Here is a 26,229-nt window from a genome sequence, read left to right as displayed (position 1 = left end):
CCAAACGCTATTGTCTTGGGGTGCTTGTTCCACATGAAACAGGCACTCCGTCGTGCAATGAAACGCTATGCAATAACTGATGAGGAGTGTAAAATTGCGATGACACGCGGCGTGTTAGACACGCTGACTGTAATTGACCATGAACAAGTAGAAAGAGGCATCAAGTGGGAGAGGCGAGAGATCAAGAAGCGCTGCATTTTAGCTAAAACTGAGTACTCTACTGCGAAATGGGAGGAATTTGGGGGCTATTTCGAGAGGACGTGGCTGGAGAAGTACACGATTGACGTGTGGAACGTGTTTGGTCTCGACAACGAGCTCGTTGCGAGGACCAACAACCCGCTCGAACGTTTCAATAGAGAGCTAAACAGTAGGTTTCCTACTCCGCACCCTTCGATGGCCACATTTGTGACCGTCATCAAGACGATAGCAGCCGAGTACGTTCGCCGAGTTCGCGACGTACCCCGCGCCCGTGCCCGCAGCGTTACTCGCGAGCGGATCCAGCTCCCAGAGCCCGTCAATATTCCTACCGACATCGACAGCGACGTGGACGAAGCTACGGCGCTTGCTCTGCGCGCCTCCGACTCCACTCCAGTCTCCACTTAGGTCGTGCCTGGTATCTAGTAGCACAGCCCTCCAAAGCACTTAACTTCTTCCCCATTTTGTTCAGTATCTACGTTGGCCACGCCAGGTAGCTACTAGCACAGTCATCCAATGCATTCAGATTCTTCCCATACAAAACCTTCCTTCCAATAGTAAAGGGATCAGTTCATACTTCAGATCTACGGCTCTGATCTTCGGCCTGATCAGAGCCGTATACGAACCAAGATAAATTCTACCCATGTGCCTCCATATCGGAACTCTGCAGTGCCAACACAACGCTCCGCGACGACCCAGGGTATGTGTAGACGCAGTTCTTTCAGGCAATTACGGTACCAAACGTGCTGTTTAATGCCGGGTATGGTGGAAGTGGCATTGGAAGACTGGCGCCTCGTCTCGCAGCACCATGAGAGCCACGTCATCGAGCTGGAAAGGGTGGAGCGCGGGGTTGGAAACTCAGTGGTAGCCTTCATGAACGGTGCTTTCACTATCACTGAAAAAACGCTGCACTCGGCGTTTCCTGAGCTCAAAACCGCCAGTGGAGGGAGCAAGTGGTCAAACCTCATTGAGATGCTACAAGGCAAACGCCTTGTAGTTCCCAGTGTTTTGTACTTTGACTTTGATGACACGAATCGCGTGGTGAGCGGGCGCTACGAAGCCGATATGCTGGCACCATTGCTTGAGCTGCTACCAAGTGCGGAGGATTGTTATCTTGTCCTGGATAGCCCCCTCAACATTCACTATTTTAGTAAGGGTGGTTGACTTAAAAGTGTTTTTTCTCCAGTTTTTTTTAACTTGCATTGAAAATTGTTGTTAGCTTACAAGAGAGATACAGTAATCTGCCTCGTGAAGCAACGGGGGATACAATTTATTTCCTGACACACTTTATATCGCCCTCATGTACTTGTCAAATTCTAGTGGTTGAACCATCGAATCAGTAGTAGTGACCAGACGTCGAAAACGGTTAGCCGTACCCGTTCGGATAAGGTTTAGCCGTGACCACGGACGGGTATGGCTAGCCGAAAGTTTTGACGAGTGATAATCCGACGGGCACGGGTAACCGACTCAAAGGGTCGGTTGGTTTTGGTTGACCGAGCTCACCCGAGGATGATTATTTGCAAATTATTTTTTGTCACTTGCTTTCTTTATCAAACTATGTAGCTACTCCTCGTTCTTTTAACCAAAGGGGTGCCTTGTAGCTTATAAAAGCGTAAATACGGAAAACCACAATTTTTAGCATATTTGCATTCTAAACACATCTTCTACATAATTTCGCGGTAAACCGAACGCTATTTTCGGCCAACCAAGGTTTTCCGAACGGTTCATTCGGTTGGTTATGGGCATCCGAAACTTGGTGAGAAGTGCTTTCGGACGGGTATGGTTATCCCAAAATTTGCGTTTGGGACCTTCGGTAGTGACTGCTTGGCTAAAATCAGTAAAAAGACGAAGTACTCGACTTCTACTTGCATAGTGATCTCGTTATATACTCTAGCACCCAAAATATTTATTAGGCGTTGCTTCACCAGACAGATTGCTGTAGCTTCAATGTCTACGAGCGTACCGAATATTGACGTGGCACTCTTCAGAACATGGTTTTTTAACCTGCTAGCAATTGGTAGCAACAGCTGAGGGCGTAAGCGATTAAATAGCTTCTTCCAAAGCCACGCTTTACAGCGAGCAGATGACGACATGCAAGCGGAGCTCGCGCTTGTCCACGGATACAGCTCCGCAACCAAGTGTCGATGGTGTGTGGCTTGCGTTACTGCAGCTCACTGTACGCGAGGGTGTTGCCACCCCGTGTGGAAGGAAATGGTCTATCCTAAACTGGCCTACATTTTGTTTTGATTTTACCACGGTTGACATAGGCAAGCATGTGCCGGCCAAGCGTGTCCAAACCCTCATCGCGGCAATCTTTTCTGGATATCTGCAGGAATGTCTTGGCGGGATTCGACTTCTTCGTGAATCTGGACGACGATATCCTCGAGATACACTTATTTGTCTTGGGTTTTACATCCTTGATTGAAAATTCCTTTGTCCTAAATTTATTGAATTAATCGCTGTCAAGGGAGTATCAACGACGCTCTGCGTTCTAGGCTTCCGAGCTCGCTAAGGTTGTGTGGCGCTTTGACGCTTTAGTACAAAAATACATCTTTCACTTGTGGGACTAGGATATGAGTTGCTTTCTTAAAAATACAAAATAATCGACTTGATTGATGTGAATAAAAGAAGATTACAATATCAGAATAAAAGGGCACTTCCTGGCGCTAGTCGCCATTTCTAGCTCCAATGATGGACATTAAGGGAGCTATTAAGCACAAAGGAGGCTTCGCCCGCACTTTGCAGCAGCTCAAACACATGTCCGCCTCGTAGCGTGCACTCACCATGCGGTTCGTCGAAGAAAACACAAGTCACTGCGAGCAATGAGTCACTAATCAAGTAATTTCTCACCGACGTTTGCCCACTTGCCACCTTCACTCTCACTCTTTAGGCCAGGAAATGCCATATCCAGCATCTTTTCTGTGATCATGAAACTACCTACCATGGATGCGACTACCGTGCTTCCCACTCCACGCTCTCTATAATAGCTCGATCGAATGGTCCTGCAGTTGCAGTGAGATGAGGCTCCAATCCTCCAATACCGTTTCGATACCGTATCCATTGCTCAAGAAATCGGGCACCGCAACAGTCTTGAAAAACGGCGTTTGTACATACGGAGGATTATTCTGAAGCGACGAAGCAGGGTTGCACCGCTCTGCAATGGGCGCATCTGGGTAAAAACCATTGCGAAACAGTCGAAAGTACTCCACCACCACCTTCAACGCGGCAGTCTTCGTCGGAACGTTCAACGGGATGGCATTTCTCTTTTTGTTGAAGTTGTTTGGCATCTTCCCGAAGCTGGATGACCTCGTTCTCGAGCGTTAACTGTTTTGCTCTGAATATTCTTCCGGTATCGCTGTTGCGCTCGTCGCCGACGTTGTCGGTGGAGGATCGCTGATCGCTCTGCAAAATATAAGACGTACCACGATTCCTGAGACACCGAAGAGGTTGTGTGGCGCTTTGGCTCTCTACGTGTCGTCGTGCGAGATGTGGGGATGCCCTGAAGGTGTTGATGCTCACTCAGTGTCTAACAGCGTGGCCTTAGAGCACCCTTAAGGTGCTTCCGCACCATTAGCACTGATCAGCGCCCTTAATTGTGGAAATAAATTGCCAACAGAGGCAGCCGACAGAGGCGAAGCTTCACGATAGTGCCGTCCATATTGTCAGCTTTTCATTTCATCACATTTAATTGCCACATTTGATTGTCTTGTTGTAGTAGCTCATCCATCAACAGCTTGTTTTTTTTCTGAAGCACCAGGTATTTAATAGTACCAGGTACATGTACGTGGTGCACGAGCTACGCTCTTGAGATGAGCGCGAGAGGCTCGACGTAGCGTTTGCATTTTAAGGAGAGACAATAAAGGACTTGCACGTGAAGCGAGCGAGGCAATGGCGCTACGCAACGCCCAATGTAGAAGTGAATTGTCAAACGTAGGCGGAAATGCTAAACACACATGTGGTTTGTTATATTGATCAGGAACAAAGTAGTAGCGCGCTCCTGAATGTAGCATGATGTTTATGCTGATGCGGAGAACCTGCTGATTTCTTCATCCGTCTTCTGCATTTCAGCTAAATTCTCGGTGCTTGTCGGTACCCGCTTTGTTGTACACAGCAACATCCATGCGAGTCTCAATCGCATAAGCCGTAAATATGCGTCAGTGACACGATGACGCCCAAATGTGCGAGCGTTGAGCATATATGAGTAAGCCATTCCGATGATCATCACTCCACAGCAGATACCATCGAGCTGAGTCGGCTTACGGATCCAGCTCGTAATTACTTCTTTTGGAAACGATTCTTTTGAACCACTATCAGTATGCCACTTGGCAAGTACGGCAGTAACTCATTTTTCCATGCGCTCAAAACTTCTTTGCGATAGCATTGCTGATGAAGCGGCTCGTAAAAGTTCACTCTTAGCGTTGTTGGGGACAAAACTTCCACGACGATAACTCCCCAGTGATTCGTACTCAAGTGAAGCGGCAGAATCACAAAATGCGTCTGAGATAACCATTGTTCTGGTGGCTTTGGAATCGCAATGCCAGAGTCAGCGATGAAAAGGCAACACATCCTCGTGCACTCTCTGCTATTAAAGTGATTGCCATGTCGATGGCAGCGTCGTTTAACCTGCCGCATGCAATATCGTTGAACTTTACAACGCAGGTTCCCGACTTAGTCTTCAGCTCTGTCATCAGCGATAGTGTCAAAAACTTCTTGATTACATCGTCGGACAGTGCTTCGTGCATTTTTGCAGATTCGGGATGTAACAACCCATTCGTTTTGGTCTCCATAGCAAATAAATTAACTGGGTGGGCTTGAACAAAGCGCCATTCCTGTTTCACCCGCTTCAGGCATTTAAGGAAACCCTTCGATTTCGCCTTTATGTCGTAAAAACTCTTCATTCTGTACAAGAAAGAGATACATAGACATCACCAGTGTTAGTAGCAAGCACATTACTTAAGTAACTGTGCTGTGGCGCCCTTAGTACTCGTCGAGCATCCTTACTACTCTTGTAGCACCCTTGGTACTGCAGAGAAGAAACTGTTGACGTACCTGTGCAGAGCGATCTCCCTTGAGCCGAATGATATCATGAGACCCCATGGTGCGTCTTCCTTATTGGCAGCAAGACGGGCCCTCTTGTTCACCATCGGAGCCTCCGCTTTTTTTCAAAAGGGAGTCTGGAATAACAAATGAATGTTTCTTGTGGCTGTTCGCGCTGGTTTCCGTTGCAATTTCACATCTAACGGGACGAGCTTGGATGAATTTGTCAGACATCCGCACTGAGTACTGGTCGAGCACATTCAAGACCTTCTTTGTGTTTGGATGATAGTTAGACCACTGAATAATTTCTGTCATCGTTGTCGTCACCTTAGAAGAAAGCAAAAAAGAGCAAACTTCGGTTGTGGGGTGCTCCATCCTTGCTTCTTCTTTTTCTTGTTCGATGTTTGGGGAAAGGGAGCTAAAGAAATTTTAGATCTCGAGCTTTGGGAAGAATGTCCGATGACACGGTAGCCTCAACAGGCAGGACTTTGGCTTGGTTTGTTTTGATGTCAGGTGTATCCACGTCCTCGTCGTCTGGAGAGAGTTGTAATGCAGGTTGTTCAGAAGGATGCGCAGGTTGTGTCGGTTCTACAACCAATTTATCGGACGGCACTGTATCTTTTTTCTGAAAGAGAAACGTCGTGCATCGAAATGCTCCTCTTTCGAGCGAGGTCAGCTAGAGATTCAGCCTTCATGGCCTGTTCTTGCTTAACTTCCATTTCGGCCATCACATCTACGTAATCAAGTTGGTCCAGGTAGCTTCCCGTATCACTCTCGAAGCTATCGTCAATGGATCCACAGTCACCCCCTACTTCTTCCTCGAGCACTGTCTCCCACTTGCTCATCTGCTGGTAAAAGTCAAGTGTCCGTAATGCACCAAGGTTTTCAATGATTGGTTCAAACATTGCTTGAGTTCTTGCATATTTCTCAGCGTCGGATAAGACAGCCATATTTGCCTGTTCTTTTCGTCGTAGACGCACGTACTTAACAGAACGTTTTCCCATGCTCAGCGCCACAGCAGAAATATTCTTTAAGGGTGCTGCAACGACTTGGGGTGCCATAGCCGGAGGTGGTCGTGCCTTCACCATGTTAGCCACTTCATGAAGCGGGAGCAGCCCATTTTTTCAAACGTCGCGTACAATTCTTCAGTCTTTGTCATGCTTCATCGAGCTGGTACTGATTCTGCCGGAAGTGATTCGAATCCATGAATTTTGCTGGCAACAATCATTAGAGAACCGGCTGCGTGCTCTGAAGCGCACGTATGTACGTGATCTATCAAGATTTCCACCGTGTTTTTTCTCCACGTCGACGCCAATATTATCTCACAAGCAGCATCTTCGTCTTCTGGAGCCGAGTCAAGCCGAAAGCGCTATCCGCGATATCTTCAGCAACGTTTCGGCCGCGGACGTTCGTCAACAAGCGGGAAAGACGGTGACACAGACTGTGTAAAACTGCCAATTTTTAAAGACTATGGGCGCAATTATCTGTCGATTGGGCGTACATGTATCTATCTATCAATCGCTCTACCGTAATCGACAGTTTCCTTCCTATCCATTCGACAAGCTGAGAACGCAGGTGAGATGCTGCCTGCCGCTATATCAAGCGTGATTCAAATGATTTGAGCTGTGCATCGAGACGACGTCTTTCTTGACATTGGTGCTGGCCTGGAAAATGTTGCGGCGCAGTTTGCGATTCAGACGATAGCACGCCAATGCTTGGGAATCAAGAAACGACCGGAGGTTTTTCTTCGAGGTGTTCACTGTTTGCGAGAGCATGCACCAAGGCTGCTATTACTCCACAAAGTGTTTTTGAGCCAAGGAGACGTTCTTGATACGCCACTTTCGTCGCGTTTACCATTTCAGCGTGCATCAATAGTTTTTCTAAACGATTTCCTGTTTGATGAATAGCAAAGCTGGCCGCACAAGAGCATCTGTATATGATGCCGAGAGTACGTTTGATCGTTTCTACGTCTCGCTATTGTCCTCGCCATCGCGATTCCTGCCGAAGAAGATTTTGCTCCAAGTGGAGGCTCGCATAAATCACGTATGGACGGGGTAGCTGGAAGTCTCCTTCAATCCCAATTTACATGTACACGACTGTCCAGTGACTGGAGATTATAGTGCGTTGATGCTGAGACGGTCATTGAGGCAAGTATCACGGGGACAAGGCAGGCAAGTGGCCGAAGACGAGCGAGGGCGTGGTCTTCTTCACGATGTCGGTCAAGTTTAACAAGGCACTGGACAACAAGGGCAAGGACATGTTCCTGTCGTATCTAGCCTAGCATGAGAAGAAGGTGTCCTATGGCAGCTCGTACGTGAACCCGATTTCTGCGAACGTGGGCAACGTGTATCCCAAGCTGCCACCCGCGCGCGTGGACCACGCGTACACCTAGCGGCTGCCTGCGGCGAGTCGCCGTAGGTGGTCACGTTCGAGCTGGTCATCCGCGGCAGCAACAAGCGCCTGCACTCGCTCGTGCTCAGGAAGGTCAGCGCGCACGTGTTCAAGACCGACGACAAGAGAGTCAATGAATGAGTGCCAGTCAAGCAAGGCCTAACGGAGAAGCAAGTCAAGAACCTCACCCAGCTCGAGGCCAACGACAGGGTGGACGCCAGACCCGCAGGACAAGAAGCCCGCGGACTACGACGACACCCCAAGGCCATCTCGGCACCACGCCACGACGATATCATTGGGGAGCGAAATATCACAGAAGTTGTCATAATACAGAGTATCTAGAACAGAGACAACGGCGGCAATAGTTTAATCAAGATATATTCACGTTTACGCAAAATTTTGCCGTGTGACTCTACCCTGTTGGTTCGGTGGGCTCTGCTGAGGTTGTTATCTGCTTTCACTTTGTTGCCCTGGTGACCAGTGCTAATACAGGGTATTTAGTACAGAGACAACGGCGGCAATAGTTTAATCAAGATATATACACGTTTACTCGAAAATTCGTCGTGCGACTCTAGTCTGTTGGATCGGTGGGCTCTGCTGAGGTTGTTGTCTGCTTTCACTTTGTTGCCCTGGTGAACGGTTCTCATCTAATAGGCTGCGTTGACTCGCTAGATCGTCTCCGACTAGTTGGGTAACGCATTTGCATTGAACCTTGAGCTTGGCCAACGTTGAGGACCTACGCAGATTCCATTTTTCGTTGAAAAGGCCACTTTGAAAAAAGAAGCGGTGAAACTTGTCCCAGCAGGTCCAAGTGCTCTGTGGGCAGGTGAATGGAGTTTCAGCGTCACCGTGCACAACTCGGCAAAGACACGCGGTGTGAGTTAGACAGTAATCGGTTACCTCAGTCGCGTATCTTCCTTCATAGCGACCGACAACGCACTCGCGCTTTCTCCTGCTCTTATTCTTGTACATTTGCTTTGACGATATCGCCTCACACTGCGCCGACTGAGTCGGTGTCGGGACCATCGATAGGCCTGTGCTTGGAGGGGTAGCACTGGGGGTGGCTGTTGCTTCTGTGGCAACGCTGCCGCCGAACGGCATTCGTTTGTCACTGGGCGCTTCTCGCCAACGACCCGAAATGAGCTCTGATACTAAATCCGTAACAAACGTCCTGTGGGGGTCCCGATCTCTTGACGTATCGATTGCCATCCGCCGAGTCAAGTACGCGTTGGAACGTGCGATATCCACGAGTGCTAAGACCAATTTTTTGTGCCAACGTTTGTAGGAATGACCATCAGCGATTGAGAATCTAGCACGTATCTGGTCCAAACGGTCAACACCTTGCATGTGTCGATTGTATTTTAAAATACAGGTGGGGGCAGGAAATGCACAAACTTGAAGCTCCAATTCGTCGTGTCACCATAGTGGTGGTAGATGGATCAGCATTGGTGACCATGGTGACAATGTTGCCGTCGCACCATGACGCCGCCAGCATGTTATGTTCGACAGCCACTGACTGCTGATAATCACCTCGAGAGCACTCCTCTATGTTATGTTCGACAGCTACTGACTGCTGATAATCACCCCGAGAGCACTCCTCTTTCTGCAGAACGGTGTGCTTAGGATAATGTTTGCTTCTGCCTCGCCCTGTTCCTCGCGCGTACAATCCCTTCAGCTCTAAATCCAGCAGCAGTTGGACGCTTGTGTAGTAGTTATCCATGTTGATAATCCGTCGAGAAAAAAAGTATGGCCGCACCACTTCAAGTACATGTTTGCGTACTTGATGGGCATCCTCTAGCTCTTCACGGAGCTGTTGCATCTCCTCTTGGCTCACCACGTTCTGCAAACGATCGGCAATATCGCTATTGCTGCAATGCAGACGGTAATTTAAAGCAATCCATGTGGTCGAGCAGCAAACTGCATACATTCGAAAGTGATACTTTCCACCAGGCTTCTGTGGATTGAACACAATGAGGTGACGGCCGTGGCGTGACCGGCAATCAATACTGGCTTCATCCAATGCAAGTCCACGGCCTACTTCGACGTAGCGGCCTCCGGTACACTTAAGCAAATTCAGCAAGGGTCGGATACGGGCGGCTGGATCTCTATCCACGGGCGACCCCGGCTCAGCGCGAAAGCTAAAACACCGACGAATCAACTTGTACCGACGTAAGCTCATCACGTTGTCCAAACTTGTAGATGCTCCGCCAAAAATCGCGTCTTCAGTCTGGGCTCCCCAATAGTTAGAGTATTCACCTTTGTCCGTGAGCGTCATGTAGAACATGATGCCCAAAAAGACCATGAGCTCGTCCATAGTGATGGGTGTGGTGATCAGAATCTCCTTGACAGCGGCATACCTGTTTGACTCCAGGACTACTTGTTTCCAAAAGTAGACGGGAATGTAGGCAAAGAAGCTCGAACTAGCGGAATGGGCAAACAGATGATCATAAGCTGGCAATAATCGTGTCTCAGCAGTACTTTCATCTGGGTGCTCGTACAGATCAGCCGGTGCTTCCATTTCCGTGTCGGGCTCGAAACGCATATTCTTCACTGCTTCCACCTCTGCAAGACTCACTGGCAAAACCTGCTCGGGATCGTACGACTCGTACTCTCCTTCGGCCGACGCCACTTCAAGTTCATCAAGTGGTGCGTCCAAATTCAACTTCTCTTCAGTCCCCTTGTCGGTCAAATCTTGCCATGCCGGCTGATTAGGTACACGCACTAGAGCTTGATGGTTCTCGATACCCCGTTGCACAGCCGCCACAGTGACGGCTTCCACCGCGTTTTGAAACTGACTATCAAGCCACATCAATTGGAGAATAGCTCCATTTTTTGGTTTCTTGATACGACGGCATACTCGACCAACGATGTAGGCCGTTCCTACACATCTGTATACCTTATCTGTCATCCACGGCTCTTTCGACGGCGAAAAGGCCACCAATTTCTTGACATAAAGCTGCTCAACCGTAGGTGTACCTAGGGTACGACTGCGGGAAGTGCTGGTTCTTGAGGTGTTGGTGCCTTCTTCCGGAGTCGCGATACTTTGATTGATGCGGCCGAGATCCTGCCGACTTGATTCATCAGCTACACGGCTTAGGCGGGCAAGACGCGCAGGGGATCGTCGCCGTTTGCCACCTCCACTGCCCGATCCACCGTCTTGGCTACTCACAATGTCCACAGCATCAGCGCTGCCAGGCTGTCGTCTTTGTGGAGTGGCAATCTGCCCACGTCCACCACAACCTTCTGTGACTGCAACGCCACCATTGCCTTCACCACAGCTTGCTTCCACATCCACACCACACCTTACCACGCCACAACCATCGTGATCTGCAGCTTGGCGGTGGCCAACACCAGCTCCAGGAGCAGATAGTTCAGCGACAGAGTACTGCATGGTAGTAACGGCTTGGTTGAGGTCACGAGAAGCTCCGGACTGTACACCGTCAGCACCACCGCCATCGTCATTCACACCAACGCCACCATCTTGTATGGCTACTCGCTCTTCGCAGCCGCGCAACCCCCGGCGCGCTCGAAGACCACCTCTAGTTTGGAATTCCTTCCGGCCGCTTGTTGTGGACTTACCACGGTCACTATAAGCACCATCGGCACGACGGGCGTGGTCTCTTGGAGCTACAGATAAAATATTTTGAGTACACATATCAACCCAGCGTACTCTGCAGAGTTACTAGTCATACTCATACCACGAGTGAGGGATGCACCACTAATGTTGTTGCGTTCCGAGCGTGCGACTAAGTCCTGTGCATTGTCAGCTACAGCCGCTACTCCAGCTCCATCTCTGCACCATTCGTCGTGGTCGGCATTGAATGCAGTCACTTGAGCAGTGTGAGAAGCATGATCATCTGCATGTTCGTGTCCGCCGACATCTTGTACGACACTAGGGCTACCTACAACAACGGTAGTTATATGGTTTGAGGCAACAGCATTGTTGTAAACGCTGGATAGTAGGTATTACTCACAATGTTGTACGAAGTGCCACAATACTTCTTCTTCCCCAAGCCGGTAATCAACGCCAGCTCTTCCGCTACCAGTACAACCGGGGAGGACATACCGGTATCGATCGTCGAGGCCACTTGGAAGCTTGGACGTCCATCCAGCTGCCTTTAGCTCTCTCCACACACCGTTAAAGTCCAGAGTCGATGACAATTTGGTAGCGTCGTCGCTGAGGGCTTGGCCCCACCGAAGCCGCTGCTTTCTTGCAGGTTGATCTTCTGCGAGCGCGCGTTTTCGCGGCATGGGCTCAAGGCGTCAAATCAGGAAATGAACGGCTCTTGTATCTCTTATAATAGTATTTTTTATTGAAATGAAAAAACGTTTTGTTTGCAACCTAATCCGGCATCTTATTTGCATGTTATTTTGATGAATAAAGATTTCTGTGATGGGATGAGTCTCAGCTGCAACTGGCTATCACTGGCTCCGAGAGCAGACTGTTCGACGGCTCGATCAGAACGATGTATACTGAGGCCAAGATAGATACTCGGCTCGCGGATCTCGTACAAATCACATATCGGATATCAATGGTGCGAAAACGCATGAGATGGGAATTAAACGTTAGGAACTTGCAATTTTTGACCGCTCGGATTGGCCGGGCTCAGCCAATTGGTGGAGCGACGCGGCTGCTGTGGCTGCAAAACGCGGCAAAATGCCACGTTCTATAAGCAATCTATCGTGTTTTGAAACAGTCTGTTTTGAACGGAGTGCGCATCCCCACCTCAAAACGCGGCATTTTGCCGCGTTTTACAAACGTTTAGCATAGTCGCCAAGATTTGCGATTACGAAAGGGTTAAGGCAGATAAATAAACTAAAGGCGGTCTAACTACTATATGCTTGAGTTATTAAAAGAAAGAAAAATAATAATTAGTGAAATAATCCGGTCCTCGGTAGTATTTGAAGGTCAGTAGATGCGAACGAGTCTACCGAAGTACAGCAACATATATACTGCTTTTTGAGCCTAATCAGTACCATACCGACCGCGGCATGCTCAAAGAGAGGGGTCGATGGCTATTACAGAGCAGCTTTTTAAAAAAAGAAAATGACGAGGGTAAAAAACCTATTATTTTCGTCTCCTTCAAACACATTTAGCTTTGATTTCCGAATGTGAAACCTACCCGTCGAGCGAAGCGAGGCGCTCATGCTGCTGCTCGGCTTAAAGTTGCATAAAGAGCTCCGCTTGCGGGCTCCATTCGGCTTGTCACATTTGATAATGATGCTTAAATACGGTAATCAAAACCGAAAGCACATGTTGTAGCTCTTTTCATTTGCTATAAATAATGATAAGTAATGCCAATGCTAAGCGATTTTAAATTTAAATGTTTGAGCAAGTAAACACAAATAGTCGAATAGACCCTGTCTACCCAGTCGTGACACTTCACGGTCCCTGCACGTCTCTCAGATCTGCGACCACATCTTTTCGGAGCACCAATCCACATTGTTTTTAATCGAAACCTCTCGAGTCTGTAATCATCAAACAGTTTGCCCTTCGCCACGAATAGTGCCATTAGACAAGAAGAGAAAAGTGCAGAATGGAGAAAAAGAACCATTTAAGCCCCTGCGAGATACGCGGACCGAATCTCGAAATCTACAGCTGCAAGGTGGACTCTACCACCGACGCCTCGACCATTGGGTTAATAAATCTGGCTACCGATGATAAATGGTTCGTGCTCGAGAAGTATTCATGAAGAGAGTATTGGCTGTCAGAACCCAACTACTATGCTGGTGTTACTCGTGGTGGTTGCATTACAGGAGCTGCTGCGTTACCTCTGCAAATATTAATTCGTTCCAGACCAAGAAAAACGGAGAGCTTCGTCTTGCTGGGCTACACCTCGTGGTCATCGGTAGACAGTTCAATGAAATTCAGAAAGTAAGCATCAGTGATAGCATCGTTTACTAACACCGACAGTGTCTTTGTAGGAGGCTCTGAAGGGAACGCTTGGGCCGCTGACGAGCAGCTACGTTCCCACTTTGGACTGGTGCACATTGACGCTGAGTCAGAAACATTCTACGTATTTCATGAAGCTCAAGCTCGATTGTCAAATTGGTTGTATGCGCGGGTGCTGGTCATTCCCTATGAATCCGGACGACCCTGGATCGATTCAGAAGCGAGCATTGGACAATGCGACCGCCAGATAAGTGGAGTTCCTCTTTATGGACCGATCCCACCCTTTTAAACGTGAAATGTAAGAAGGTTCTATTCCGAGAGAAGATGCTTCAATCGGTTCGGGATATGCTAAGCATTAATGTACCGTATTCCTTATGTGATTGGCGACGCTCGGTCATTAACGACAAATCCAGCAGCCAATCAAATTAATTTAAATTTCGTGTCGTCGCGCTTTATGTGCTTGGCGACCCATATAATTTTGAACATGTAATATATTTTTTTCTAAGCAGGTTTCTTTTATGCTGGCAGAAAGGACCACCTCAAGAATTTGACTGTCGCCAATCACATAAGGAATACGGTAGTCCAAAACAAACTTCCTCTGTGGAGTATCAATTGCCGTTCCCTTCGCCCCCAGCCAATTATCGAATAGCCCTTTTTGCAAAACTGCGGAGCATAGCTGTTGTTAGTTTCGCGGTTGTGAGTCGTCAATGTCGTCGCCACCATCGCGTACATTGAAAGCTTTTACGTGTTGTGTTCCTTTTTTTCGAGGTTGTACAGGCTGAAAACTTCATCAATGGTTTCCCCCGGGTGGCCCATATAAAAGCTGCTCGGCTTGCATCTTGCCGGCAATATCGTGCTGTGCATTCATTCTGACAGGGTTATTGTCGCTGTTATCATCAACAAACTTGAGCCAAGAAATTAATTGGGGCTCAGGTTTTGTGACTTCGTTTTGAGGCTCAAAAGAGTCATTAGCCACTCTCTGATGAGTCGGTTTCTAATCTTTGACGAACTCGGATCGTCAATAATAATATGGTACTATAATACTGTAGTACCATGCAATGAGTAGATAATAATATAATTAAGCTAATAATATTTTAAAAAAATTAAAAACAATAGCACGAGATGCTCTAACGTGGCATGTATTATTTGTTGTTGGTCTTAATAAAGTAGGATGACCACTTCATAGCGTCGTGTCGATTAGCTGTGGATTTCTTGGCGAATCGACAGTTTTGGACAAAATTGACAATACCGGTTATGGGAAATGTGACTGGAACTGATTCTCGTCTTGCCTCGCTTACCGCCGGTACATCTAAGCTACCGGTACTTGGTACGAGGTATCGGGGACGCACCTGCATTAACCGAGTAGCAATGTCACTCAGACCAGGCCTTACACCTGGTTGTGGGGCGGTCCGTCGGCTACGTCACGACTGACCAATTTGCCGTTTTGGTCCAATTCAATGAGTCAATCCCACACGTGTAGACGTTTCCCGTACTTTTGAAACGGTCCGGATCGCAGAATAATGTATCTCGCCTCTCCCTTGTACTAATAACATGCTCTATAAATCACTATAATTTCCTATTCTGAGGTGCTTCATAATTGTGAAGCTGGCAAGCAAGGACACGTGCTGCTTCCGCTTTTCCTTCTTGCTAAACTCCTCTCTCAGCTCTCTCTGCCTAATTCAAAGCTCTTACATATTTCTATCCGACACATCCGTTGAATGTGCTCGACTTAGCAGTCTTGCCATCAACTTGAAATGTTCCTTAAGCGGTTAGTTGAGCAGGATCAATCTCAACATCATAAGGCCTCGATATTAGTGGGAAAGGGACCCACCGTCCCATTACGATTTTCATGGCTATGTTCCTAGAGAAAATTACAGCTGGTGCTTCTTGTTGTACGCAGCAACATAGTCCTTCACGAACAGTCTCTGCGGACTACCTCGTGGAGTTCCCTTCGCTCCCACCATGGCACTAACATCGTAGAATTGGACATTGTTAGCCAACCAGTTGTCGAACTGTCCTCTTTGCAAGTCTGCGGCCAGCTGCTTATTCTTGGACGCACTGAGCATATCGTACACGCCCTTGTGTGTTTTCTTGTTGTAAGTTGTCAACGTCTTTACCACCATCATGTTTGTCTTCTTGGGATCTCCTTTGTTAAGAGCAGTCACGTAGGTGACCCAAGGGGCGAATTGACCGTCACTGACGAGATCATCCAAGCTCGTTGCCTTTCCCTTGAGGTTAAATAGGTTGAAAACGTCGTCCGCGGTTTTCCCCTTCTTCATCCACCCCCGAAGCTGCTGGATTTGCAGGTTAGTGGCAATAGTCTTCGTATCAGGAGCCTTCTTTGCTGCTATAAGCATGCCTGACAGAACGTCGTCGCTATAGCGTGTCATCAGTGCGGACAGCATGGCCGCCTCGGCGTTCTGCGGATTCCGTTTTGTCATAAAGGAGACCCAGTCGGCGAATTTAGCTTTTGTGAAAAGGTCTTTTCCTGCATTGTCAAGGTCCAAGCGAATCAGAGCGTGTTGGGGGGACTTCTTGTTGGCTGCCCAGCGCTGTAGCGTCTTGTCGGTCACCTTCGTCGAAAACAAAGTCTTGGTTTTCTCAATTACGGTCGGAAGCCCTCTCTCTTCATCGACGGAGCGACGATCCCTCAAGAGCCGCTGGGCATGAATATGGGCGTCGAATGATCGGTGCACGAAAGAGTTTAGTCGAAGCTCCTTGGCTGCGGCAGCTTGCTCACCCGCTACTACCGCTGAACATGCCAGCAGCATATAGAAAAGAAACCGCATGAGTGAAAGTGTGCGCTGGAAGGTAAATCTGGAACTGAATCCGAAGTTATTGAAACGACTGGACGACTTCGAGTTTGAAGTTTCCAAGAAGCACGTGGCGGTATGACGTTCTGGAGTGTCCGTAATACAGTCGTGTCGCTGATGGTATTGCCAGTTTAGTAAAACACGCACGAGCTCGCTGTATCGTAAGATTGAGTTCTCCATTTGTTTTTGCATTCGTGGACAGAGCATAAGATATGCTTGTTTTCTGTCCGGCAGATCCCATTTTTTAATCAAACTTGTTAATGCCAGTAGCAAGTTAGATTAAAATATGGGATCTGTGCTAACAGACCTGTTAATAAATAACCTTTAGTCGATTGTTAGCGATCTTCATGCTTTATACAGTACATGTAGATGATGTGCGTTTTAGTACTCTTAGACTTCAAATGTACGCTTCAATATGAAGTGCTACTATTAATACGTGAAGCGACAAGTAAAAAAAAAGATTTCATTGAAAGTGCTGTCAGTTTCTCTACAGTAGAGGTTGTGGAAGAAGATTTTGCAAAAACACATGTTTACTGTATCATGTAAAATCATGCCGTGGACTGAAGTTAAGTCACTGAACGTCTCAAACAAAAGCATTGAAAGGGTGGCTTAGCTGCACACGTAAACTCATTTAGAATTCCACTGTGTAATACCTCAGAGTGTGAATCTACTGGAAATTGAGAAGTAGTTACTTCGAGCTAGAATGTAAGTTAGCGTACCGGTTTCTTCTGTGCAGTACCTACTCTTAAGCGGTTAATGCCATGCAACTTGCATGGCATAAATCGCTTTGCAAGAAATTGCATTGCAAGAGTTACAGTATCTTCTTATTTTAGTACCTCGTACCAGTTTTATTAGCAATTGGCGTCTCCGATAATCTGAGGTTGATTGATCATCAACCTCAACGTGATGGTCGTTAAATCGTTGAAGATAAGTTTGCAAATCTTGCATGTGCGATCATCTGCCTGCATTTGGAGTCCAAATTGGACAGCCTATTATACCAGGATCATACACGTACCGGTAAGCATAAACTTTATGCCATCATCGCCCAAAATTCAAAGTGGTTGGAGCACCCTAAGCTTTTTGCATAAAAAGTTACGTTAGGGGCGCTTAGCGCGTTTTGGCGCCCTAATAATTTTCGTCATTTTTAAAGAGTTTCAAAGATTACACGTAAAATATTAAATTTCCGTGATATTTTAAATAACTCAGTAGTACAATACATTCTCAATTAGGTACGATAAATACTGACCGTCGAATTTGAAGAGATCATTTTAGAGAACGCGCAGCGCGGGAAAAGGGGGCTCCGCGCGCGATACTTCCAGACGATCGCCAACTGAAGTATCTTTCGCCGGGAATCGCTGCGCTCACGTGCACTTCGCTGAGGGTAAAGTCAATGCGGAAGGGTACGTGCGTTTATCTACGGCTTGACCTTGTTTGGTACATGACGTGTATTTCTCCGTAGACGAGATTTCGATGAATAGTCATTATTCTAGTGACGCCCTAGACGACGACCGCGACAAGGATTTTAAGCACATGAGCGATTCAAACGAGGAGTTGCAGGAGCTTCTTGAGGAGATCGGTGAGAACAATCGGTTGCTAGACATCTTTCTTCGTTTGTTTACTATTATTATTATTGGCATGCGCAGAATCGAAGCCAAAGCACTCTCATCGACAAGGTTTGTATTGCTGCTACTTTGAGCTCGGCTGAACCACAAAAATAATAACTGGGTATTATTAACGAAATAATGTAGGTGTTACAAAATCACTTTGGCCGGAGAGACAAGCTCTCAAGCGGAATATTTTTTGCCGTCGGCGTACAGCAAGATCCGGGAAGCGGCGGCGGCGGCGATCAAGTGGAACGAGCAGCAGCACTGCCAAAGAAAGTGGAGCAGAGACGCTGTCGATGCATTCATATGACGAACCAACAGCCGATTTCCATGACGATCCACTCGAACGGTATGCTCAAGACCCACAAGCCGACCGCACGTCCCGCGCCAGGCGTACCGAAACGTATCCAGCTCGTATGGCGATGGAATCATCCCGTGAAGGCGTTTGCAACAATATACCTCCACCACCTACGCTGTTTTTTCGTCGTGGAATGAGGCTAACCCCGTTTTAGAGAGGTACAGCAGCGATGTTTTCCTTTTATCCCAGCCCGAGATACTCAGACCGTGAAAACGCACAACTTGTAAGTTCAAAGAATGTGTCATCATATTATTGAATGCTGATAAAATGCTGATATGATTTACCAGATTGAACGCTTTGCAGACACCAACGAGTATGGCCACAGCTACAGGGTGTTCCGCTGCACACATGGGTACTCGCTAAAGTATCGCAAAAGTATCGCAGCAAAGGTCGGCGCAGTACGCCAAGTCTATACACTGGATGTCAAGCCCGGTTCCCAGCTGCAGTAAGAAATGTTGCCGCACAATAAAAAAAGCAGGGTGAAAAAAATGTTTTACGGAACTGGGTACGTGGCCGTACAATTATTGAAGGATTTTATGAAGTATTAACAAGATGATGTCGCTGATTGTAGATATGGACACATAATTACCGCACGAACGCAACGATTTACGCGAGTTACTTTGGAGCCGGGTCAATACCAGAAGATAGCCTGGTTCTCGAACAAGTGGGTCCTCTTGCCGATGCAAACACAGACTCGCGTCTCATTCAAGAGTTTTTATCCGGCGCCTTGGACCGTCAGGTAACACCCCAGCAAGCGCGTAATATCGTGCAAAGGGTACTGAAAATACTTCCGCTGATAAACAGCTAACGCGCATGCTTGATACCCTCGCGTAGTTCAAGAATCATGAGGTACTTGTGACCCACGATCAAAACGACGTGACCTAAGGCGTTGTGATGCAAAGTGCCACTCAAAAGGTAGCTTTTGAGCAATGGGGTGACACTCTATGCATGGACTGGACTTACGGCACGAACAATTTGGGGTTTCATCTCGGTAAGATTACTCATTAATTGTGTGAAATCATACAAAAATCCTTCAATTTTTTTCGTTCGGCACCCTTTACGCTGGGCACTTTTATCTCTAGGGCGCCCTTATCTCTGTTGTAGCACCCTTACTAATTGTCTATTATCTTTATGTAAATGCAGGTGGCCTACTGGTGACTAGTGCTACTGGTGACTAGTGCAACCGTACGTGGCGTGCCTGTACTAGACTTTATCGCTCTAAACGAAAAGATGGAGACAATGGAGACTATTTTGGAATTGTTTAAAGACGCATAACAATTCGTGGTGAAACATCGAGACCTTTAAGATATACAAATACTTCAAGGAGTGGAAAGTGCTAGAGAGATGGTTTCCCCAAGCCACAGTGCTACTCTGCCAGTTTCACACCATGGCGAACTGGTAAAAGTTATAAAGCGGGCAGAGTAGGGGCTTAATGGCGTTCAGCGAGATGAAGTGGAGATCTCGATCAAGCAGATGATGTATAGTACTACCAGAAACCTTTTGAGCGAGCAAGAGATGGATTCAAGAAACTCTGTAAGGGAAAGTATCCCGATATTTGTAGTAAGCCGTGCCCAAAGATTATTTGTACTTTCAAGACAACTCGGAGTGGTGTAGCGATATGTGGTCGAACCATGGTCATGGGAATTACTTTACAGCGGGCAGTACGACGACGAACAGGATTGAAAGCAATTGGATCCAGCTTAAACGGCTTCTTGAAAAAAATCACGGATTGATCGAACAATCGCGGGATTACTACAAAACCAAATAAATGGTGTCAACCACGTCCTGACATCGTTGCGCAAGCTTTCAGTTCAGTCGCGCCCGCCAGATGATATTCCTCAGTTCTTGCAACGCGTTGCTGCGAAGCTATCTAACGACACATTTGTGAAGGTTTCGATTCAGTGGAACTTGTTCATGGTGCATTGGAGTGAAGCTACATGTCGGCGCGTTGGGTTGGCCCAATCTGAATGGAAGGTGTGTTTGCATGGTCAAGAATGGTGTGCTGACGATCTACTATGGCCGTACACTTGTTTGTTTTATAAAAGCCGCCGACTTCCTTGCCAGCACGTAAGCGCTTGGACAGAATGTTTACCCCTCATGGCCCGCGCCACCTCCTTCCACTCTACTCGCTTGTGTTGGGATTCATACTCGAGTGCAAGCGCTACAATTCGTTTGTCTTGTGCGTCGGTGAAGTTGGTCCGCATAGCAAAAAAATACTGAGAGAGAAGGCATGCATCTAACCTAGGAATACTATAGTTGATACCAGCACGATTGGTGGCTCTGGGGCTGAAGCCTCGACCAAATTTTTATGATAGGTTTTAGGATCTGCTAGCCTTGTTTACAACACGTTTTCTCCTTGCGCTTCATGCGGCTACCAGCCGAACCGCAAATATGACGCTAGGCTGGCCGAAAAAGATACGCGCTCTCGCGATATTCACAACTCAGTCTCGCCAGTCGGCACAGAAAGGATCTATCAGAAGCCGTAATCCGAAGATCTGATTGGTAAAAACAAATCAAGGTGTGGATTTTGTAGAACGCGGCAAAATGCCGCGTTTAAAGTGTCGTTTTCCCACCCTCTTTTGAAAATCATGTCAAACGCGGCAAAATGCCGCGTTTGACCACGAAAGGGTTAATCGATTAAAAATGAATCTAGCATATTCCCAGTTGCTGCTTTTTTATTTGCGATCGCGCTGGACTTCTTACTCACGTCATACCGCAGAAATACAGTGTCTTTCTGATGTCATGTACACTACAGAGCACCAATCGATTAGTCAGTGATAGCCACATACATCGTGCCGACGTGCTGATATGGTGTGTAACTAAACTGAGTAGACGCAACATTAATAATAGGTCTTCATGTATCTGAGATCTCCGAATGTGTTGAATCTCAACTATAAATTTGAGTTAAAAACAGTCATAACCTACCCGAACGGCGTCTGGCTCTGGGGTCCGTTCGTACGTGACCCCTCCGGTGTACGATCTCGACCGCAGTCTCACTGTTGAGCCCGAGATTTGGATGCCTGCTCCGGCACCCTCGTCGACGTCTGTGGTCGGACCTCGCCTCGCGGAGTTGGGCCAAGGTGGGTCTGCGAGTCAGCAACCCCCTGCGGATCATGGTACCGCTTAAGCCATCCAACGTAGAACGTCGGGTGCGTCGTCATTGACTTGTGTAGGTCGATTACGACGCACCATGCCTGGCCAGGGCTGCGAACGGTCCAATGAAGTGGTGTTTTAGCTTGATGCCGATAGAGCTTACAGTGTCTAATAGTAGGTTCCTCGTGTCGAATAACACTAATTCACCAACCTTCAACACACTTAAGTTTCCTCTTCCATGTTTGCCAGAGTACCTCGTCTGTCTGTCCTGGACCGCTGCCATGGCATCGCGGACCCTGCTGATCACGCTCAGCTTGGTATTCACAAAGGATTCCACTTGTTTCCGCAACGAAACCAGTCTCACATCTGAGACCTAAAAGGAAAAGCTTTTCCGAGCCTCTCTGCCCGATACTTAGAATAGAGGATGCAGTTTCTCCTCGAAGAGTGAGAGGCCCTCTGGGGTGATGGAAGCCATTTAATTAGAATGGCGTGAGCCCGTGGACGCGTGCACCGCGTTGTTGAGCGCAAACTCAACAACTGGGAGCTGCATCGACCACGTAAGTGGGTCTCCCGCGCAAGCACTGCGCAAAGTGTCCTCGAGCACTCGATTGACGCGCTCCTTCTGGCCGTCTGTCTGTGGATGGTTCGCATGGGACATCTGCAGACAAGCTCCCAGTAAAGGAAACAGCGTTTTCCAGAACGCAGCCGTGAGCCGCGGGTCTCGGTCCGAGACAATCGTCTCCGGGAGACCGTGATAGCGGAACACGCCATCGACGAGCAACCTTGCGGTTTGTTCGCCCGTTACAGTGACGGGAACCGGAGCAAGATGTACCAGCTTGCTCAGCCGACACACGAACACCGAGATTCCTGTGTTGCCGTGTCCGTCGGCGGGAAGCCCAAAGATGAAGTCAAGACTCATCGACTTCCAACAGCCAGCCGGAGCGGGCAGGATCTGTAACGGAGGTGCCCTGCGGGTTTAGCCCGCTGACATGTTTCGCATGCCTACACGTGCCGGGTGACCAACTTGTACATGTCGGTCCACCAGAAAGCATGAGAGACCGACAAGAAGGTCTTCTCGCGGCCCAAGTGGCCGCTGGAGGGCGCATCGTGCGCCTCCGCGAGGATGTCAAACTTCATATCCTCGTCGTTAGGTACGACCGCCTGTGGAGGTTCTCTTAGCTCGGTCCGGTAATAGAGGAGGCCATCATTCAACTCATATCGGTAGAGCTGGGAACGCTCTCGCTACGAAAGCCAGTCGGGCTTCGCGTTCGCTCCTGCTGCTAGGAACTTGACGATAGGCGCGTCAGCCTCATCGTTTCGATACGCCACGCGTATCCAATCATATAGATCCGCTATCACCCGTGTGATCTGGGCCAACTCGTAATCTGGACGCCGATAGGGGGCGTCCGAGCGTATCTTATCTGTATATGATCGTTAGAGCAGATACGGTAAAAATTCAAAAGCATTACCAGCCCAATTCTCTCGTAAAAGAAATAAGTTGAAGTTGAAGTTGAAAAGCGATCTGGAATAAACGATCCGTATCAGCAGCATCGTACGCTCTTATTCAAGGGAAGCCGGAAAGAGCAGTACTTCACGGAGCGCCAATGGGGTCAATTTGGGCCTAGTGCAGCATTCAGGATATACTGCTCCATCCATTCAGCATTGGTGAGATAGCTTTGAGCGTCCTCAGCTACGTCTACCGTGTTTCCGTCGATCGTATCCCCTCCGATATACTCAGCAACCATCCGCTTCTCAAAGCGCTGCCGCTTTTCGTTCGGCTTAAGATTCGCGACTGCGGTGTTGTGCCCCACCGCGACTTGTTCTGGAGCTTCGCCTTCGCGCGATTTCTTACAGCAGTATGAGCTCGCTTTGCGAGTTTGTGTTGGCGCTCGACCCGTGCGGTTAATGCCGGCGCTGTATACACTTTCAGAAGCGACCAAGGCTGGTTGGCAGGACGATGCAAATGCTTAACTGCGGCTTCATGTTTTTCGGTGTGACTAAAACATCCTTGTTTCAGTAATAGCACTTGGCGCGATCCGTCCTGAAGGTGCCATTGGAGCACTTTTCGAAATATGGATTCCGTCTTCCGTGGCATCCTTGGCGAAATGAAGAATAAGAACTCACTACCTGGAGTAGGCAGAGGGCGAAAATGTTGGCATCCTTCAAACCAATCATTATCATCGAATGGGAGGCCACAGTCTGAGATATGGAAGTGTTGAACAATTTTGAAGTGCGCGATCAAAATGACCGGGTTTTAGACCAATATTTTTTCTTTAAAAGTTTTTAGTTTGATTCGCGAAAATTTAAAGCCAGCCAATCAATACTTTTGATTGATACAAGCGACAAAAACTGTGAATGTCTCTCAAACGTAAAAAAAAACAGTTTGGGTACAAATCACAATTTTCTTTTACTGCTCTTAAATCAATGTGCATCGTAAAAAAGGGGGCCAACAACAGCTTAAACTGCTATACCTTCTCCGATTTTACTTGTTGGATTGAAACATCGCGCCGTTACTGTAACGCAGCCAATTGTTCAATGTGGGTGGCAAACAAAAATCGTGGCGCCTGTGTAGACCGTAATGGGGGGGGGTGAATGCTGCATCCCATTAAGACAAACTGAGTCGATAATTTTCGCGAAGTGTATGTATCAAAGCATGTACACATGCACTGTCTACTCACCTGCCATATTCGATATACAGGATATATCGCTCTTGGTCGATTTCACCTGTCATATGTTTTACAGGTTATAATATAGAATATGAAGACGATATTATCGTAGATTTTCAGCTGAAGTTGAAAACCTGTACTACAGTAAACTACTTAGTACTACTATCACATCAGCTAACTATGCCGAGCCATGGTTACTAACCGAAAAAGAGGGTAATCGTACACTGTAAAAAGTAAAAAAAGAAACGAAATTCTGGGAAGATGATAGTCTTCGTTTTCTGTTGCTACTGATTCAATAGGCAACGTGCTGAACGGAAGGATGATGTCACGCTCATTTGCTATATACGCATCGATAAAAAAAACTTAAAAATCACACTTAATGGAGGATATTAGACTATAAAACAGCGTCATTGAAGTTCTTTGTACTCTAGGCCCGGTGGAGCTAGGAGCCTTTTCCCCAGACTCACCAATATAGCTCTTTTTGTTCTCACTCTACACATCGGATCCTCCACTAAAAACTTCGGTAAATTCACATAATCGATTTTGTCTGCGCATAAGTATTGAGACCAGCAGCCTTCTCTACTTCATCTACAGCGTTCTACAGAGTCCAGCCAATTGAAGATCGCCGAACAGCTCCTTAGGAGCCAGTCCATTACATGAAAAATGACTATTTTATTCATTATCCCCTTGGTTCCCGGCGAAGTGTATCGAAAACGAGATAAATAATGTCGTAACTTACGACATGTCCATGTCACTACTTGTTTGTATGTGGCATATGTTCGACGTGCGTATAGGTGTATAAGTTTTTGACAGGTTGCTCTCTCAGAAGTCGTAAGTTATACTACTTAGTAGCTAGCAGAAAACACTGTATGTCGTAAGTTGCCCCACATTAGTAAGTACAGCGGGAAGATCTGCTACATATCGGGGAAAAAGTGGTGCATAGAGCTGTTTTATGAATCCAGATCAGTAGAATAGACAGAACAAAAAGTACAGATGCTCGAGGAAATGTGTATTACGACATGACAAGCGCCCACACTCTTTTGATGTCACGCTGGCAAGCCTACTCTTGTTCACTCTCATGTTCATCACCGCCGTCTTCCTCATCTTCACGAAGTCGCAACTCTCGACGGGTCTTCTTGTGCACACCTGCCTTCTTCCCCGGGCGTCGCAAGACAACTCTCTTTCCCAGTGTTGCAGGAATGTTTTGGCCGCAGTCGAAGTCGTCGTGCCAGATCTCAAAGCACGTTTTAGCTACACCCTTGTACTGACGTCGTATCTTGCTGCACAGCCAGCACTTTGCATCGTCAATAGAACAGCGTTCGCAAAAGTAAGTTGTAGCAAACGACTTCTTCTTTCGATCCGTGCGCAACAGGGCACACACCTTGCAAGATCGCTGGCGACGCTTCTGAATGCCCGTAACGGTCACCCAGTCGTCGGCCTGTTCGACAGCATGTGTCAGACGTAGTTGGGGGCGCTTCCGCTTCTGGCTGCTAGGTGTCGGTGTTGCAACAATACCAGCGAAGTCCTCCACTTTCAGCTGCAGTAATTGGTTTTGCAGGACTCCGAACCATTCTCCTCGCTTCATCACCGGTGTTCCAGCGATACGTGCAGCCTCTTTGTGCGAAATAAACGCATTTACAAGTGCCAAATTTACGAAGCCTAAAAAAGGCTTTTGTAGTATTTCTTGAACTTCGTAGACTTCTGCAAAGAGTACTTTTGTAGGCGGAGTTGATCATGGACATCAACTCCGCCCATCCAACGTTGAAAGTCGGTTACAGCCGCCGGGCAGGGCACGGTAATTGTACCAACGCGCTTGATGTTTCGTGTAATAGTCGTCTCTGTCATTGCCGAGCCTGTGCACAGGTAATGCACAGGTTTCCGGTCCCACCAGTGAAATGCAACCATATTTAGAATGGCGACAGAACGAGAGAACGTGAACATGCCGCGGGGAACGCTTGCTGGACGTGACCTGCGCTTCTCTTTGACATTTGCATCATATCCAAGCCGGTTGGTCATTATCGTGCCTATCACGTACACCTGCATGCCCAGTAGCTCGATAGCAAGTAGAATTGACGAATAGAAGCGGTCGATAACTACTGCGTGCCAGGGGAGCCGGGTGTTGGGGCCAAGCACTGTCTTCAAATTTCTAACGACTGCAGCCGCACCGGTCTTATGGTCA

General features: G+C 47.6%; 1 protein-coding gene across 1 annotated transcript; it reads right to left on the bottom strand.

The window, feature by feature from the left end:
* Positions 1-15,387: 15,387 nt before the first annotated feature.
* On the bottom strand, positions 15,388-16,305 carry PITG_04388 (secreted RxLR effector peptide protein, putative; the record flags this gene model as incomplete). The annotated part of the gene is made up of 1 exon (XM_002905973.1): positions 15,388-16,305. One exon carries the CDS (start codon positions 16,303-16,305, stop codon positions 15,388-15,390), a length of 918 nt encoding a protein of 305 aa, XP_002906019.1.
* Between the last annotated feature and the right edge of the window lie 9,924 nt (positions 16,306-26,229).

The sequence above is a fragment of the Phytophthora infestans genome, genomic scaffold (genome assembly GCF_000142945.1).
Source record: "Phytophthora infestans T30-4 supercont1.5 genomic scaffold, whole genome shotgun sequence".
Classification (NCBI taxonomy): Eukaryota; Oomycota; class Peronosporomycetes; order Peronosporales; family Peronosporaceae; genus Phytophthora; species Phytophthora infestans.
The sequence above is the reverse complement of the archived record's forward strand: the minus strand, read 5'-3'. Positions and strand labels throughout refer to the sequence as shown.